Source organism: Phoca vitulina, unplaced genomic scaffold (assembly GCF_004348235.1).
Source record: "Phoca vitulina isolate PV1807 unplaced genomic scaffold, GSC_HSeal_1.0 scaffold12, whole genome shotgun sequence".
In the NCBI taxonomy this organism is placed as follows: domain Eukaryota; kingdom Metazoa; phylum Chordata; class Mammalia; order Carnivora; family Phocidae; genus Phoca; species Phoca vitulina.
The window spans coordinates 13,651,363-13,670,459 of record NW_022589715.1 but is presented as its reverse complement, the minus strand read 5'-3'; the positions used below and the strand labels follow the sequence as shown (position 1 = coordinate 13,670,459).

The 19,097-nt window shown below is 48.4% G+C and overlaps 1 protein-coding gene across 1 annotated transcript in view; it reads left to right on the top strand.

The window, feature by feature from the left end:
- GNLY (granulysin) overlaps nt 1–18,060 on the top strand; it is a 31,056-nt gene extending 12,996 nt beyond the window's left edge. The window contains exons 2-5 of the mRNA XM_032410538.1: nt 15,097–15,200; nt 15,686–15,769; nt 16,886–17,054; nt 17,965–18,060. Of these exons, the coding sequence (XP_032266429.1) occupies nt 15,141–15,200; nt 15,686–15,769; nt 16,886–17,054; nt 17,965–18,047 (396 nt within the window). The 5' untranslated portion in view covers nt 15,097–15,140 and the 3' untranslated portion in view covers nt 18,048–18,060. The remainder of the gene's footprint in view (nt 1–15,096; nt 15,201–15,685; nt 15,770–16,885; nt 17,055–17,964) is intronic.
- The last annotated feature ends 1,037 nt before the right edge of the window (nt 18,061–19,097 follow it).

Here is a 19,097-nt window from a genome sequence, read left to right as displayed (position 1 = left end):
GTACTGGGGAGCCTCTCCGGAGAACCCTCTCCCTGAGGGACAAGGGAGTCAGCCGGCCAGACTTGTCCCTCTGACAAAGCCTCAGACACCTGAAGAGAGGTGGGGACCTGAGTCTCTCATGGCATTGGTCACTCCCCAGCCCAGCCCTGCCTCCTCGACGAAGGCCTGGGTTCTAGGAGAGAAGAGAGGGGAGACATGTCCCACTAACAGCTTTGGGAGAGCCTAGGACGTAAGGCGGTTAGGTAGAGCATACGCCCAAGAAAAGCAGAAATAGGTACTTCCCGGAATATTGACACCAGGATGTGCCCTGCGATGCCCAGAAATGCTTGGGAAAGGAGGAGACAGTAGGAGATGGAGTTCTCACATGGCTGGAAGGGAGGGGCCCTACACGTTCCAGTTTTTACTCTGGCAATGACTCCATTTTTAAAAAATTTTATGTATTTATTTGGGAGGTGGGGAAGAGGGAGAGGGAGAGAATCCTCAAGCAGACTTCCTGCTGAGCACAGAGCCTGAGGCAAAGCTCAATTTCAAGAACCTTCAGATCATGCATGACCTAAGCAGAAACCAAGAGTTGATTGCTTAACAACTAAGCCACCCAGGCACCCCACATTGACTCCATTTTTAAGCTCACGTTTAAGCCCACGTTCCCTGGAGATACAGTCAACAAACCTGCTAATACTCTGGCCCTCTGGGGGCTTCCCTCCTCCTGGGTGCTGTTTTGGGGGCAGATGTCTCTCTCCTTGACCCGTGGGCCCCAGGGTCAGTCATCCTGTTTAATTCCTGTCTGTGGCTCTCAGGCCACCCTGATGGGGCTCTGTCTGGGTGGGTGTGCAAACATATTTTCTGAATCGAGTAGTCCTGCTGGATTAATCCCGCTCAGGGTGGTGTAGCTCTCCCCAATCAGCCCTTTGTATTTTGTAAAAGTATCTGAGGGCAGAGGACAGAGTAAAATCAACGTGCAGGCTTTCTTAACGCTAGCAAGAGAAAGTTTGACTTCGGGGGACCATTTCTGTGATTTTTGTGTTCATCAATGAATTTCTGTTTCCAAAAATATGTGTATCAGGATTTTTTTTGTTACAAACAAGAGCGAAATTGATTCAAACGACTTCTTCCAGAAAGGAAAGTCCAGACATAGATCAAGTAGTTGTAGGCAAAGCTTGGTCCATAGGCTCCCATCCTGTCACCAAGACCTGGCTTCTCTCTGTGCCTGTCCTCTGCTTTCTGCGGGGTCGTCCTGCCGCTCTCTCTCTCCCCTCATGGGGTGAAACGTGGTAGCCATTGCAGATGTCCCAGCTTTGCCCCGCGCTGTCAAGGCAGGAGGGGGGCTCCTCTGGGCAGCCCTACCGATGATCGATGATCGATGATTGGAGGGAGCCTTTCTTCCCTGAAGCCACAGCACACATCTCACATCTCATTGGTCAAATCGGGGTGCGGACCCATCCCTGAGCCCATGACTGTGCCAGGGCAGCAGCACACACGGAAGGGGGAGCGGGGAGCGGGAGGAAACAGGAGAACTGTGTGCTGCAGTCACTGTGGGATACCCGCCCGTGAGCAGTGGGCAAGCGAGAGGGGGAACCACCCCCCGGGACCCGAATTTCAGAGAGGGCTCTGCTAACTTGGGAGTGGCTTCTTCTCAGCCTCCAGAGGAGAGTCCAGGCTGGCCCACCCCTTGATTTTGGCCTTATGGCCCATGCAGGCTTCAGGCCACTGGAACTGTGAGGTCCTAAATGGGTGTTATTCCCAGCCAGTGAGTGTGGGGTCTGGTTTACAGCAAGGGAATGCTAATGAAATAGGGAGCCATTCTTTTCCTAAAAAGAGATTGTCCTATGCCTGCTTTCTTAACTGGATCCCTACTTGGTTCATCTTGAACATTTTTCAAGTTAGAGAACAGAGCTTTCCCTCTCTTCCCCACCTGCATAATGTTTCATTTTATGAACTCTACCGTAGTCTATGTACTCATTCCCCCAGGGATGGATTATTTTCAGGTGTTCAGGATTAGGGACAACGTCCCAAAGAATCCCCTTCACATGTGTGTTTGTGGGCTTGTTGGGGTGTCTTCAGCTAGGCTCAATCTAAGACTGGCCGGAAGACCAGCATATTTGCACTTTACTGAGCTTTGCCAATAGCTCTTCAAAGATGTCCCGTTGACCTTTGCTCCCATGGGGGAGGGGGTGCCTTTCTTCTCCCTGGAATTGTGAATCTTTCTTTCTGAATTGTAAAATGCACATAAGAAAGTTTCCCATCATGACCATTCTTAAGTGCACAGTTCAGGGCTGTTAAGTACAATCACCTTGTTGTGCAACCATCATGAGCACGCACCGCAAGAACTTGTTGGTCTTGCAAAATAAAGTCTGTATTCATTAAAAATAAATACCTCCCTGGAAACCAATTTTGCCATATATGTTAGCTAAGTAGAATTTAAATAAAAACTTCCAATCAAAAAAAAAAAAGAAAGAAAGAAAGGAAAAAGAAACCCAGATAACTCCCTATTCTCCCAGCCCCAGGCAACTATGACTCTCCGTGCCTCCTATGAGTGGAGTCACACAGTATTTGTTGTTTTGTGTCTGGCTGATTTCACTGAGCATCGTGTCCTCAAGGTTCATCCGTGCGCCAGGGTTTCCTCCTTCTCAAGGAATAATGGAATACTGTTCCATTGTGTATAGATAGCACATTTTTAAAATGGGATTGCAAATCTTTTAAATGTCCCTAAAATGGCACCTGTATGGTGTGGCTGCCATTGGTTTGGAGGGAACTTCTGTCCTTGGTTAGTGAGGTTCTTTTCTGCTTTTCTGGCCCAGCCTCCAGTTGCTCATGCTTAAGGAGAGAAGAGTCCTGAGAGGCCTCTCAGAGGTGTTTGGGTCTCCTTTGTGCAGGTAGGAGTGATGCAGGTGGAGTCCCAGGGGTGCCAGGATGGCTATGCCTGGGACCTATGTAAAGTAGTGTGGGGAAAATGTGGAGCTTGAGGTTGGCATCTTGAGGAAGGAGGTGGGTCCAGGGAAGTAGCCCCTGAGGCAGCTGGAGGAGGAGAGTAGGCCCAGGGAGCCTTGCTGTTTGAACTGCCTCAGGACAGGGGAGGGTGATGGCAGCTTCAACAGAGGGAAGAGAAGCTGATTCTGACTGGAAGCATTCCAGCTGCCATTTCTATGGGACAGGTGGCTTCCTTAGAAAGCTCGGGTAAAGGCACTGTGGCAGGGCAGTGGGTGAGGCAGGGGCAGGTATCAGGGTACCCAGTGGCAAAAGCCAACATCTAAGTGAGGCCACAGGGGAAGCTGGAGTCATTTGGGTGATTCTGGGATGCAGCTGGTGGGTGAGGGTGGGAGGGGGCAGGACAGGGCTCAGAGTGGGTATAAGAAGCCCATTTTAAAGGTCTCTGGATCCAAGGTCCCATCAACCCTAGAAGCCAGAGATGGAAGTTGCCAGTGACTTTGGGGCTTCTCCAAGGCAGGGACCCATGTAGCGATGAGTCTAGGATGGGAGATTATGAAAAGTTTGTGAAGTTATGAGCAGAAGGTGGACACAAGGGAGAAAAGGTGATGTAAAAGCATTAACTTCTGAGAGCAGAAGCCTAGGTGGAGCTGGGCCCCTCTTGTGGCCTGGGAACTTGAGAAACTGGTCTTGGGTGGTTCCAGTGAGGTTTGCTAACTCTATGAGAAGCTCCTAATCTCTTTTTGTGTCATACTCTGAGGTGTCACTCAAATGCTGTTGGCCATGTGGTCAGGAGTGTGACCTGAGCTTTGATCAGGAAACCTAATGAGAGGTTCGTGAGTCAGCCCTCCCCATCGGATCTGTCTAGTTGGCCAGAGTGGTGCATTCAGTAGCTTCTGTCCAAAACACAAAGCAGGTATGCCTGTCATTTCTCAACCACCAGTCAGGTTTCCAGGGTTAGCAGGCCGCCCATGTACCAGAATGAGCCCCTTGAGTCAGTTGATGCATAAGCTGTGTCTGTAACATGTAGTTTAGAAGGTATCCAGGGAAGTGCATCCAAAATGTGAGAGGAACTTACACCATGTGGAACTCTTTCCAGTTACCCATCCATCCATGCATCCAACCCATGTATCATTCAGATCTCCTTCCTTTACTTCTTCATTCCAGACCAACTTCATCCATCCATCCAACCACCCATCCACCATCCATCCATCCACCCACCCATCATCCATCCTTCCATCGATCCATCCATCCATCTCTCCATCAATTCATTTATCCAAAAAGACGCAAGGAAGTGATGGACATGTTCACCGTCTTAACTGCTACAATAGTTTCATAGGTGTAGACATATCAAAACAGATAAGGTGCACACTATAAATGCATGAAGGTGAGTGTACTTTATATCTCAATAAAGTTGGAAAAAAGAAATGTAATTAGTGTGTATCAGAAGGTCAAAACTGACACCAACTCAAAACATCCATCAACAGGAGAATGGATAAATTATGAATATTTCCACAATGGCATAGTGCCCAGCAAGAGAAAAGAACAAACACCTCCTGTGCACAACAACGTGCGTGAATCTCTCACACATTCATGCTAATCATAATAAGCCAGACACAACAGAATGCATAATGTATCATTCCATTTACATACATTTCTACTAGAGGAAATGGGACTATGGTGTTTAAGAGCATGTGCTCAGATGATTACCAGAGAGACCAGCAAGGACATGAGTATCATTAAGGTCAGGGTAGTGTTACTTCAGGGGAGGGGAGGGGGAGGTAAGAGGGGACTTCTGGGGTGCTGGCAGGGTTCTTGGCCTGGGTGGTGGTTACCAGATGTTTCCTTCATAGGGACCAATGGAGCTGTCCATTTTGTTTTGTGCACTTTCCTGAATATGTTTTACATTTTGTAATTAAGAATGGAGCAATGCATATATACTGTGCTTGTATGGAAAGATAAAAAAGAAAGTTTCAACAATAGTTTCCCCTGAGGAGAGAGACTATGGAATAGTGGGGAATTTGGGGGAGGGAGGACATGAGGGGACCATTATATTTGTTTTTCTTGTGCTTTTTGTAAGTAAAACAATTTAAAGAATTTCCTCATGCTATTCATAAATAGAAGTCAAAATTTTAAATCATAAATTCATTGATGATAGAGCAGAGAAGGGGTTCTCCAGCTGCAGGAGGTAAAGTGGGGATCCAAGGAGAGTAGAAGAAAGAACCAGAAGGATGGCTTGTGGATATTTGTGAGTATGTGTGTGTGGAGTGGGACACAGGAAGAGGAGGCAGAGGGGACTTCAGAGAGATGCAAAGCAAAGAGAGACTTGATTTACTATTGCTGGCTTTGAAGATGAAGGGGGTCATGAGCCAGGGAATGCCAGCAGCCTCTAGAAGCTGAGATTGACCTTCAGCTGGCAGCCAGTAAGCAAAGGGGAGCATCAGTCCTATAAGCACGTGACACCGAATTATGCCAACAGCCTGAGTGACCTTGGAAGTAGGGTCTTCCCAGATAAGAGCCCGAGCAGCCACCACCTTGATTTGGCCTCGTGAGACCCAGCGCAGAGGAACAGGGGGAGCCCAGCCAGACTTCGGACCTACAGAACTGTCAGGCACTAAATGGGGGTTGTGTTAAGCCACTATGTTTATGGTCATTGCTACAGCAACAAGAGAAAATTAATATAGCCATGGACTGACATGGGCAATAGAAGTGATTCCTCACCCTATTACCTAAGGGGGTCCTCGGAGACAACACTTCATGGGTCAGGGGCTTCTGGGAATAAAATGGAGAGAAATTCCTAAAAGACACTGAGAAGCTGCATTATTGACCCAACTCCCAATTGGATATGGGGAGCGGCGGGAAAGACTGGCATTTGGCCTCCTCGTATAATCTGAGTCACCTTGAACACTGATCTACTCTTCCAAGGTACAGCCACATCTTGCTGACCACAGCCCTGACAGTTGCAACCATCGGGTTAACAGAAAGAACGACTTGTGCATGTGTGTATGTGTGTGTGTTCACCGGACTCCAAAGGTACCCCAAAGATACAGAGGCCACAGTGCAAGGACAGAGATGCTTGTCTTTGGTAGAGTGAATTAGACCCCCTGCCACTTCTCCTGGCTTTTACAGGAGGAAGACAGGGATCATGAAAGCTGTCTCAGTCAGTGCTCAGTGCAGAAAACAGGAAAACCCCAGGGAATTCAAGAGCAAGGGACTTAAAAGAAGGAAGTAAGTCCTCAAAAACTGTAAGTGGGACTGAAGGAGCTGGTTCTGATTGGGCCTCAAGGAATAGTCGGAGAGCAGTAAGAACTTGCCCACATGGTTGTCTCTGAAACTCAGAGTTCAAGGACGCACATCCAAAGCTGCCATGGGGGGATTGGAAAGCCCAGCTTAAGAAGTCTTTTGACCCTGGAATGGCTCCTGCTCCCAAATCTTACATTTCCAGGACCTTGCTTACCAGCCAAAACAGGGAGAAGGGGACAGAGAGATGGCCTTACGGTCAGCCTCCCAACCCCACGGGGTTGCATCTATTGCAGAGTCTGATTTCTTCGAGACCCAAGTTGCAATGAATTCTGGGAAGTGTGAGTGCAACTTTTCAACCTTTCCGGCTAGGAGGAGGAAACACGAAGGGTGAGTGGGTCTAACCACATCAGCCACCTGAACGTCTTGTTGTTTTGCTTTCTTCTCTTTCACTTATATTTTAGGTGGTGAGCTGCAGTTGAAAGTTCTCATTTTTTGTTTTTGTTTTTTTGATAAAAGTGTTTATTTAAGTTTGTATCTTTGAGTTCACAGTGAATATCTCATATTTACATAAAGCTTGCATAGAACAGTTTGTTGGGTAACACAAACATCAGTATGGCTAAATGTTAACTCATTTCACTGATGTGTTAATATCAAATTAACACTGGTAATATACAGTGTTCTAAACACTTTTCCTGGAATTGTTTTGTTTGTAAAAGAAAACACTATTTAAAGAAATAGTATTATAGCCCCAAAGGATACATTATGAAAAAGTATAAAATTTAGGGGCGGGGGATGGAAACTTTTAGTTCAATTCATTTTTTATATGTCCCAAGTCATCATTCTCCCCCAATTTTAAAATGGATTCTTACTGTAGTTGTAAGTTTTGATCAGTGTTAAGGTTAAAACTGATTTGTCAAATCATTCACAAATTATTATTGATAAAGACTTTTCAATTTGCTCAAGATCATGAACTGTAAGTGGAACAAAGCATTTCCAGTTGACAAATGGAACCTCAAATATTTTTTTTAAAGATTTTATTTATTTTTATTTGACACAGAGACAGAGATAGTGAGAGAGAGAGCATAAGCAGGGGGAGCGGCAGGCAGAGGGAGAGCGAGAAGCAGGCTCCCCACTGGGCAGGGAGCCCGATGCGGGGCTCGATCCCAGGACCCTGAGATCATGACCCTGAGCTGAAGGCAGACGCTTAACCGACTGAGCCACCCACATGCCCCGGAACCTTAAGTATTTTGATGTGTCTTAACACTGTTGCAATGAGGAAACTATTGATTAAGTAAACCAAGGATTGGTCTTGCCAAAATACACTGGAGTGTGCACGTTAAGTAAAAGGATGATTGCTGGAAGTAGTATAGATGGTGCTCAGGTAGCAAGAGAGCCGGCAATCAGTTGGATGGAAGTATTTTCTAGAGCTCACATTATATATAATTGGATGGGATGAAAAGGGAAAATAGAGGATAGTCTCACTCATAGAGGAAGTTACCCCAACAGCCTGTATTAAGGTCCTAACTTCTGGCCAGAGGTTACAAAAGCCAGAAAGAGAATCATCACCACGGAAACTGGTGGCAGGAATCCTGAATGCTCTCATAGAAAGGAGGACGGGAAGAAGCAACATTCTGTGCCTCGGGCTTTGATCAGGAGCCGCGGCTCTCAAAGCATCAGCAAGGACTGAAATCCAAATTAAAATTACTGTAGAGAAAATAAATTTGACACCTAAGTGGGAACTTGGTGATTTTAGAACAGTCCAAGGGGGTAATGTGCCCCAGCCACCAGGACAGCTGGATGATGCAAACAGTTGTGAGTCCGGGAGATGATTGGAGTAAATACACAGGTGTGGTGCTTAGTAAGCTGCTGCCCGGAAGTCCCAAATCCCGGAGGTGGACACAGTGAGTGGTCGCTGAAAGGCAAAGTGGATGAATGCTCGAGACATGTCAACACGTCCCATAACACCGTGATAGGCGTTTTTGTTCTCAGTCTGAGTGTGAGGATATTGTGTTTCCCCAGGTAGAGTCAAGAACAGCAGAGTTAACGGAGGGGCTGGTTCACGGGGCTGAACAGCACAGTTCTGGGAAGAAACCACAGAGCTTGTGCAGGGAAGTTTGGGGCGGCCAGCTGGAACACCTCACGCTTGAACCCTGCGTCCCCCTCTCTTGCATCCTCTGCCTTCTGGGCTGGGTCTTTCTGGTGACCATCTTCTGACTTTACGTCCTTTTTACTGCCTTTAATGATCTCACTTCTGGTTCCCTGCCTTGGTTTTGTTAGAGCCACCTGCCCCATGAGTAAGCTCCAATCCTGGGCCCCCGTGTGGGCGGGAGCCTTGGAAGGCAGGTCTGTTCTGTGGCCTCCCCTGGGAGACGCCGGGGGCAGGTCCTGGGGTCACCTCCCCAGGCCACGCTGCTTGAGCTTGGTCTCAGAATAAATGGAACTGTTGAATCACTCCACTGTACACCTGGAAGTAAAATAACACTTTATGTTAACTACACTGGAATTACAATAAAAAAAAAAAAGAGTTCTTCCTGTAACATTTTTGAGAGATACAATAGATGACCTGGAAAAAGAGAAGGTCATGTTATGCTCATGGTTGGAAAAGCGACTATAAATACATGAATGTTTTTCCCATGGATTTTTCATTCTAATAGAATTTAAAATGAGAATGGTAGTGTCGTAATATATTTATTTATTTATTTATTTATTTTTTTAAAGATTTTATTTATTTATTCATTAGAGACAGAGAGAGAGAAGCAGAGGGAGAAGCAGGCTCCCAAGGAGCAGGGAGCCCGATGTGGGACTCGATCCCAGGACCCTGAGATCATGACCTGAGCCGAAGGCAGACGCTTAACCATCTGAGCCACCCAGGCGCCCGTAATATATTTATTAAAATAATCTCTAAAGTATTATCTTTAGTATCTAGTATGTACTTAGTATATAAATATACTTTATATGTACTTTTGATATATAAAGTATTACAGTAATAAAATATCTGAAGTGTAATTCTATTTTATTTTTATTTATTTATTTTTGAGTATAGTTGACACGTAATTTTACATTTCGGGTGTACTGTATGTGATTGGACAAGTCTATATGTTATGCTAAGATCACAAGTGTGAGTATGATCTATCACCATGCAATGCTATTACGCATTAATACCATCGGCTACATTCCCCATGCCTCCCCTTCCTTGTGATTTATTCATTCCATAACCAGAAGCCTGTACCTCCCACTTGCATCACCCATTTTGCCCATCCGGTTAACCTGCCACTCTGGCAAGCATCTGTTCTCTGTATTTATAGGTCTCTTTCTGCTTTTCGTTTGCTTCTTTATAGATATGTTCTATTTTTAAGATTCCACATTTAAGTGAAATCATACGGTATTTGTAGTTCTCTGCCTAACTTATTTCACTTCGCATAATACCCTCTTGGTTGGCGTTGTCCCAAATGAGAAGATCTCATTCATTTTTACGGCTGAGTAAAATTCCATTGTACATATATACTCCATCTTCTCTATCCATTCATCTATTGATGGATACTTGGGCTGTTTCCACATCTTGGCTATTGTAAATAATGCTGCAGTAAACATAGAGGTGCATGTATCTTTTCCAATAGAATTTTCATTTTCTTTGGGTAAATACCCAGTATTGAAATTATTCAATCAGGGGCGCCTGGGTGGCTCAGTTGGTTAAGCGACTGCCTTCGGCTCAGGTCATGATCCCAGGGTCCTGGGATCGAGCCCCACATCGGGCTCCCTGCTCGGCAAGGGGCCTTCTTCTCCCTCTCCCTCTGCCCCTTCCACCGCTAGTGCTCTCCTGCTCTCTCGTTCTGTCAAATAAATAAATAAAATCTTTTAAAAAAATTATTCAATCATATGGTATTTCTATTTCTAATTTTTTGGAACAATCTCCATACTGTTTTCCACAGTGGCTGCACCAATTCACATTCTCACCAACGGTGGCTTTCTTTTCAGATTGTTCTTTGATATTACTTTATTTTAAAATTATACTTAAGAACAGTACCTATACTTAAGAAGTTATTTGCAAATGATATATCCGACATTGAGTTAATATCTGAAATATACAAAGAAGTTATACAACTCAACACCCAAAATAATAATAATAATAATCCAATTTAAAAATGGGCAGAAGGGGTGCCTGGGTGGAAAAAATTTCCTTTTCCACACATCCTCACCAACACTTGTTATTTCTTGTCTTTTTGATTCTAGCCATTCTGACAGGTGTGAGGTGATAGCTCATTGTAGTTTTGACTTGCATTTCTCTGATGATGAGTGCTGTTGAGCATCTTTTCATGTGTCTGTTGGCCCTCTGTATGTCTTCTTTGGAGAAATGTCTATTCAGGTTTTCTGCCCATTTAAAAAAAGATTTTCATTTATTTATTTGAGACAGAGAGAGAGAGATAGAGAGAGAGTAAGAGAGAGAGCACAAGCAAGGGGGAGGGACAGAGGGAGAAGAAGAAGCAGACTCCCTATTGAGTAGGGAGCCTGATGTGGGACGCGATCCCAGGACCCTGGTATCACGACCTGAGCTGAGGGCAGACGCTTAACCAACTGAGCCACCCAGGCACCCCTTCCGCCCATTTTTAAATTGGATTATTATTATTATTATTATTATTATTTTGGGTGTTGAGTTGTAGAACTTCTTTGTATATTTCGGATATTAACTCAATGTCGGATATATCATTTGCAAATAACTTCTTAAGTATAAGTACCGTTCTTAAGTATAATTTTAAAATAAAGTAATGTCAAAGGACAATCTGAAAAGGAAAGCCATAGTGATCGAATAATATGTTGTTAATAGAACACAAGCTATTCAGGTCAATGAGACAGAATACATAGCACAGAATTTGATCTTATTACATATAACTTAAGATACGATGAAAGAATCCTTTCAAATCTGCAGGACAGAGGGGAAAATATTACACAGTGAACAGTTTTAGATGAACTGAATAGCATTTTGAAAAGAATAAATTTTGATCCCCCTTTAATTTTTAAAATATGTCCAGAAGATGAAAGTGTCACCTTAAAAAATAGGTAACTGCAAAAATTAGAAAAAAATTATTTTTTTTCACGGAAAAGGGGGTAATGATAACTTTCTAAACTGAAGAAAGATTTCATGAAGAAAGATACACATTTGACTCTAGAAATTAAAAATTTTCTAAACATAAGAAAAACTTACCATAGTTTAAAGGTCAACCAAGAAGTGACAAAATATTTATTCCATAAGGAATTTCTACATATTGAAAAAAACAGTAGAGTCTGATAGATATTGGAGAAAGGAAACAAAAAGACAATTCCCCCAAAATGAATTTAATAGTAAACAAACATATGGGAAAATATTAAATTTAATTTGCAGTTATAAGTGAAAATTAAAGATAGTTGCTATTTTCTTTCATTACATTTGAAAATAAAGACTGATAATATTTAATGCTGGTGAGAGCACAGGGAACTGGTATTGGCGGGGGTGTGAACTGATACCATCCATTTGGAAAGTATTTGATCATGTTCATTAGGAGCCATGAAATTGTTTGTAACTGGAGGATTTGTTAGGTAATTTTATTGGGTATGGCTTCCATAGAGGGAAATGCATAAGTCATTAACTGTAGAGTTGGAAGAGATTTGCTAGATGCACACCCCCAGGCAATTCCCAGCCCATCGAGATATAAACATTGTCATCACCTGGGAATGCGCCCCCCCCTTCCCCAGGTTGCCCGCCCCCTCCTCTAGCCTCCTCCCCTTGTTCTGCTTGTTGATGCCACGGATGATTTTTGCCTGTTCTAGAACTTCATACACATGGTGTCATACAGAATGTAGTTTGTCTGGCTTCTTCTTCCTCAGTGCTTAAGAAGCTGTTTTAAAAGTCTTTTATGGCATATAATTATACACAAACATATACTTATTTATAAATATTTACATTTAAAAGTGTAAGTGGATATTCTTATAATATCCAGGCTTATCATATCTGTTTGATGAGCTAATAAGTACTTTCATTTCATTTTCTCTTACTTATCTAAGTTGTCTTTCAATAAGAAATAAAAATGAGAGACAGAAAGTACTTAAAATGCTGGAATTCCATGCTCCTCAGTCTGGCATCGGTGTGTCCACAATGGGCGGGAATAAAGATGGGGTGTGTGTGTGTATGTGTGTGTGTGTGTGTGTGTGTGTGCGGTCAATGTGTGTGAGTGTGTGGTCTGACACTTAGTGTGAGTCACTGTGAGTGTGTAAAGCACGTGATGTGAGTGAGCGTGTGGGTGTGTCTGCCCTGCCGGAGTTGGAGAGAAGAGCCAGAAGGATTCAGGGCTCCCCACGTTTCTCAACTCAGTCTGATCCATCCCGGGGGGCAGCAAACCTGCTTGGCCCGCTCTCCACTCTGCCCACCTTGGAGCAGGAAAGGAAGTGAGAGTGAGGAGGACCTCAGTCTGACCGTGTGGGGAAGGGCCTGGCTGTCTGTCCTTCTGCTTTTTAGTCTCCATGACAGCTACCCCTCAGGCTGTGTTGGCTACTGAGCCAACAGTCCTCCTGCTCACACATCCTGAGACGGTGACCAGGTCAGCTAGTGTCTCCGAAGCCCTCTCAGAGCTCCTGGGCCAAAAGGCTTTGTGGCCAATGATGTTTGGAAAGGCTGAGAAATTGGGGATACACCAGAGATGCTGGCATGTCAAGGGTGCTGAGAAGTCCCGTGGGGAGGAGGCCTGCGGCACCTTCCTAGCAGGGCATTTCCTCCTGAGGACAGGAACCCCCTCCCAGTCCCCTCCACAGCACCTGCTACCCTCCCACAGTAGCAGTGCTCACCGAAGCCAGTTTGGGCGGTGCTGACCCAGACGCCAGCCTACCTTGGCCAGCACAGCGCAGGCTGGAAGCTTCCTCAGACACAAAGACAGGCCACATGGGAGCCCGATGAGCAGGCGACACTACGCCCATTTCACAGATAAGAGAACCGAGGCTCCAAGAGATGGGGAATCTTGCTCAGGTGCCCCCAGCTTGTCAGAGGCCTGCTTGCCTAGGACCCCACCCTCTTTCCTTCTCAGCAGAGGCTGAGTGGAGAGCAGGGCTATGAATGGGCTCAGGAAAGATAGAATAATTTAGAGAAAAAGGCTGGGCTGACCCTTGGCCCTCAGCCCATGATGGGATTCCCAGGCCGTGGGAGGGGGTAGAGTAGTTAGAGTGAACACTGAGGGGGGATGGAGGCCTGGGAGGTGCTGAGGGGACCGTGCCAGCTGGCCCTGCCTGGGTGGCTCTGCCGTCTCAGCAGCTGGGGGTGAAAGACCGCAAAGGAGGTGGGAGGCGAGTTCTAGGCCCGGCAGTGCGGCCAGCAGCCCATGGGGCTGAGGTCAGGCCCCCTGCTCTCTGCACCCAGTCTCCTCCTCTGAGTGTGAAGGGGGAGGGTGAAGGGTGCCAGACAAAAGATGGGATACGCAGGGTAATGTGAGTGTCAGGTAAACCGTGCACACAGTTTAGTATGAGTATATTCCATGCAGTGTTTGGGACCTACTTACACGAAACAATTCTTCCTGATTTATCTGACCCTGGATGCTAACTGGGCAGCCTGTATGTCTATTACAGATGAGGGCCAGTGACCTTCATGCACAGATGAGGAGTCAGAGCCCCGGGGAGCTGGGACTAGATCCCTGGCCAGGGCTCCCTTCCTTCCCACGGGCTATCTCTCCCTGTGGACCAGGTCACTGACAGGCTGGGCTGAACCTGGCTCTGAAGGAAAAGCCCGCCTCCATGGTGATGGCCAGAAGGCTGGTGAGGTGCTGGGGACCCAGGGAGTCGGCAGTGCTCATGCTTGGGGTTCACCGCCCCGAGGTAGCAGGGCTGGAAGGAGCCATCAGCTTCCATGCTGAGCCACCTGGCTCGAAATCCGGTGGAATCTGATAGTGCTCCTTGGGCTGCAATGGCTGGGGGGGGAGCAGGGATCCGGGAGATGGCTGGTGGAGGGACCCCAGCTTAGCCACCTGGGAGAGGGGGGAGAGAAGGGGGAGGGGGTGGGATGCTCCATGGCCAAGGGCCCTACCTGAGCCCTGAGGTGCAGGGATTGCTCTTCCATTAGCACATCCCGGGCAGGGTGGGGGCATCATGGTGGCTCCTGCCCTCTAGTTACTCCCCATCACTCAGCTCAGAAAGTTCTAGCAATGTGTGTGGGGGGAGGTGGAAGACAGTGTGGAACCTCAGAGGAACCCCTCCTCCCATACCTCTCCACAAACTGGTGTTGGGGTTTGCGGTAAACCCAGTGACCTGGGGAGGTGGCCTACACGAGGAGCAGGACCCAGCAAGGTCACGATGTGAGGTCGCCAGCCTGCATAAAGGGGGTGTGGAGGGTGTCTCAGCAGCTGCCCCACCATGACCGCCTGGGCCCTCCTGCTCCTCGCCTCGGTGCTCCTGGCCACCCCAGGTAAGGACATTCCCCATGGAGATCCTGGCAACTCCTCCTTAGCTGAGGGCAGGGACAGTTCTAGAGAGTGGGCTGGACTGGACCACCTGACTGGTATTCTCTGGGGAAGGCAAGAGAAAAAGGAAAAAGAAAGACCTCAGAGAGGAGACGAGGGAAGGTTCCTTTTAGGTCTAATCTGTGTTGTGTGTGTGTGTGTGTGTGTTTGGGAGAGGGAGAGAGAGAATAGAGACACACAGAAACAGAGACAGAAAAGGGGTTCATGGATGATGGTGGGGGGAGGTATAATCTTTTTCCTCCTGTTTTCCAGAAAGAACTAGAGAGCATGTCTTTGGCACAGAGACTGGGTCAGAGCAGTGCCAGTGCAGAGTGTGAGGACGGGCTTTCTGGACTCCTCGCAAAGCCCTACCCCTGTCCTGGGCTCTCGCCACCTCCTGGGCTCCCCACCAGCCAGGAGATCTGACTTACCCTCTCCTTCCACCTGTGGAGGGATGCTGATGTTGTTTCTTCCCCAGGGCTGACCTTTTCTGGTCTGTCCCCTGAGGACCATGACCTGTCCATGGCTGACATGTATGAGGAGGAGCAGTTCTTCGAGATCCTGGCCAAGGAGGCCTCCAAGGTTGGCAGCTCGCTCCTTGCTCACCTCCCACAGCAGCCCCCGCCGCCCCTGTCGCCTCTCCACCTGGGTCTCCTCCCTGGGAGCACCAGGCAGGGCAGCTCTTCTATGCTGGTGGGAGACGAGGCAGGGCTGTGGGCTGAAGATGCTGATTTTGTGCACACCCCTGCCTGGGTGGGGGCCATGTTGGTCTGGCTGGGCTCTCCCCAGCAGGGTCCTCCAGGGTCTGACCCGACAACAGAAGAGGGGCAGGTGCTGAGCTGGGTAAGGGGCCGTGGGTGTGGGGCAGGGTCTGGGGTGTGTCAGCCCCAGCAAGACTAGCAGGCGGGTGGCAGGGGCCAGCCAGCCTGCTTCAGGCCCTAAAGGGCAGAAAGATCATAGATGATCCTGCTGGCTTAGGAGGCACGCAAGAGCCTCTTCCTGGGGTCCTGCCAAGGGCTGTTGGGGGTGTCTGAGAGATCACCTCAGGGGGCATCATTTTCTGACAGGGGGACCAGATGATCTTCACCTGTAAGCCTTGCAAGTTTATAATCAAGAAGCTGAGAAAAATCCTGGGACACAATATCACGCAGGTGAGGCCTTATGGTTTGGGGAGCAATCTGCAGGGTGGTCAAGGGCATGAGTGGGGATTCAGAGGGTGGGGGCAGCGCTGAGGGAGGGGCTGATCCCTGGTTGGGCCAGAGCTTCTCAGCAGGGGATCTGTGGGACCCCCTCCTGTGCCTGGGGACTGACTTCAGAGAATCCCCTAAAATGGTGAAGCTCTGGGCACGTGAATGTGGGAAGAAGAATGTGCCTGGTTTCCCTTCCACTGTTAAAGGAAACTCGTCCCCAGAGAAGGTAGAAAGCTTTCCCCTGTGGCCCCACTGCGTGTGTCCTCGGCAGAGCTTTGTGAGGCAGGTTCCAGGGGGCCCTGGGTCAGGACTGATCAACCCCAGATCTGCCACTTCCTAGCTGCATGGCTGGGCCCAGTCCTCATGCTTTCTGAGCCTCAATTTCCTCCCTGAAGAATGAGATGGATAATAATCCCGATCTTGCAAGTTGCCTAAGCCTTTTAAAGGAGCTGCGGGTGTGGGATGTGCTTAGCTCCCTGTCAGGCCCTGAGCGAGTGCTGAACAAGGGGATGTGTTACTACTGAGAAGGCTTTTTCACCCTCCCTCCCCGCCTTTGTTCCCTGATCCTGCTCAGCCCACCCTCAGCCCTGGGTGCTCAGCTGTGTCCTTCTCCATTGGGATGGTAGTAGAAGATACTTCAACATCAAGCACGCCAAGGCTCCACGCTCTCTGCTACCCTAACCTTCCTGACACAGCCCTGAGCATGAGCCCCGCCAGGCCTGGGACCCAGGAAGCTTGGCAGGCAGAACCTTCAACGTGCGTCTAGCAGCCAAGGGCCCTGTTCTCCACACGGAAGGCAGGGGGCTGGGGTGATGATGTGCAGGGGACTGAGACACGACAGGGCCAACTGTCTTTCTCTCAACAGCTCCTCGTGACCAGGCTTGGGCTGGAGCCTGGGCATGAGGGTCAATCCCGGTCTCTCCAGCTTCTGCTTCCGTGGCCACCTGGCACCAGGTGCTACTCCCGGCATGCCCGAGGTCGGAGGTGCCCAGAGCCTCGAGCTGCCGGGGTCTGCGGGGGGCTGACCTGGGCAGAGCTCACCTGACTCCTATGTCTTTCTCTGGTGCTTTACTGCAGGAAGCCATCAAACAGGTTATGTCCAGGGTGTGCCGGAAGACACTTATGCCCAAGACGTTATGTGATGAAATAGTCACTAAATATCTTCGTGCCATCACCCAGGGTCTCCTGAATGACAAATCCCCCCATGAAATCTGTGTGAAAATCAAGTTGTGCAGACCAGAAATAGGTGAGTGCAGAGGGGGCAGCAGGGACTCCTTGGTGGAGGGCCCAGGTCACGTCCCCGCACATGCTGCTTTTCTCGCAGGCCATCCTGGGGTGACAGCAGGTCTCCGTCCGTGGTCAGCCGGGCACTTGAACAAGTAGCTTCACCTCTGGGAGCCTGAGTTTGATTACCTGTGAACGGATGATAATCCCTATTTCTTCTTCTTCTCTTTTTTTTAGGAATCATTTGTCTTTTTTTAAATTTAAATTCAATTAATTAACATATAATGTATACTTTTTTTCAGGGGTACCGGTCTGTGATTCATCAGTCTTATATAATACCAGTGCTCATAACAATCCCTATTTCCTATTTCGAATAAGGATTGAATGGGATGATTATGCGTAAGGAGGTTGACACCAGGGAAGTGGTCTCAGACCAGGATACTCATAGACCTCGGAGCCCTGAGTGATCTCCCTCCCCCAGCCCAGCACGGGCTCCGGGGGCCAGGGGCCAGGCACCATCTTTGCCCAGGACATTCGGGGCCTGAGAGCTGGGCTCAGGAACCCCCTGGCAGGAGGGCTCTGCCGTCTCTTCCTCCAGGGCTGCTCAGGACGTGCCCACAGTCAGGCCAGGGCTGCAGGCCATGGGGCAGGGAAGGGCTCCCTGAGTTGCTCTGGCAGCTCGTCTAGCCTTGGCTGAGGCTTTGGGACTCGATGCTGGCCGATCTGACTCACCCCGTACAGTGAGCTCCCCACCATTTCCTGTCACGCAGCCTGTGGTTTTCATCTCCAAAGCCCCACAACCCGCTCAGGCTCCTGACTGGGTTCCAGGATGTAACTCTGGGCGTGTTCAGTAGGGGCAGGTGGCTCTGAGTCCCCATGTCCCCCGGAGACCCCACACACCTGCCCACAGCAGACTCTTCTCTCCACTCCAGGTCTCGGGGCCTCCGGGGCCTTACCCCACCCTGGGAAGAAGCACAGACTCTTCAGCAACCATCGCCAGTTCCCACCTTCCTAAATCCAGCGCGGACCCTCCAGTTTCCCTCAGGGAACCCTTTGCAGCGCCTTCCCCTGGCGGAGAATAAAATGTCATGCAAGCTTGTAGGCACAGCTTCTGTTCCTTTGGTGGATTTGAGGGGAGGGCCTCGGAGGCATGCTGGGGGGACTCACGCACTCATTCAGGAAATGTTTATTGTTTTTGTCCCGCTCTGTTCTAGAGGCTAGGGATTTCGTGGTGAACCAGACAATGTTAGCAGCTCTTACACAGATGGTCATGAAATACTTACGAAGCCCTCACTAGAGACACACACTCCTCTAAGAGCCTGGGGTACACAGTGAATATACCCCCAGAAGCTCTCAGACCTGCGGAGCGGGGAGCAGCAGGGTTGTAGTCAGGAGGGCCTTTGGTCATCAGGAACAGAAACCCATCTTTTGTTTCTCTCTGCAGGGGGCCCTTCTTTTTTCTGTTTTGGGGGAATGTATTACTTAGGGTTCTTTTGGTTGTGAGCAACAGGAATATTACCTTATCTGGTTTAAATTAAAAAAGGCAATTTATTGGCTGAAAAAATTAAGCAGTCCATAGATAGCACTAGGCATAGAATGATCCCGCAATTTGTGGGGTCACCAGAGCTCCAGTCCTGCAGCTCAGTCTTTCTCCTAGTTTCTCCCACCGCCGTATATGGAGGTTGACCTCAGGCTAGCCTCCTTCCGGACAGCAGCAATGAGCACATCAGGTCCACCCTTTCCGTTTTGTACTACGTGATCAAGAGGGAAAGAGAGGTCTTTGGTAGCCTCTCTCCGGTGGATCCTTTGGAAGAGGGTGGAAGCTTCGTGCCTAGAAGTCCGCTCAGACATCTCCTGTGTTCTCAGTAGCCCAAAAAGAGCAGGCGCCATCTGGAACCGAGCAGTATGTTCCAGGGGCATGGGCTACACTGATTAGCATGAGCCAAGCCAGGCATAGCCCTCCAGTTGAGGAAGGGTTTAAAGTTCCCAATGACTTGGGTGAGAATGGATATGAATACCTGGGTGGAGATCGTTCTGGGAGAGAGAAAGGCACGCCGGCCATCAC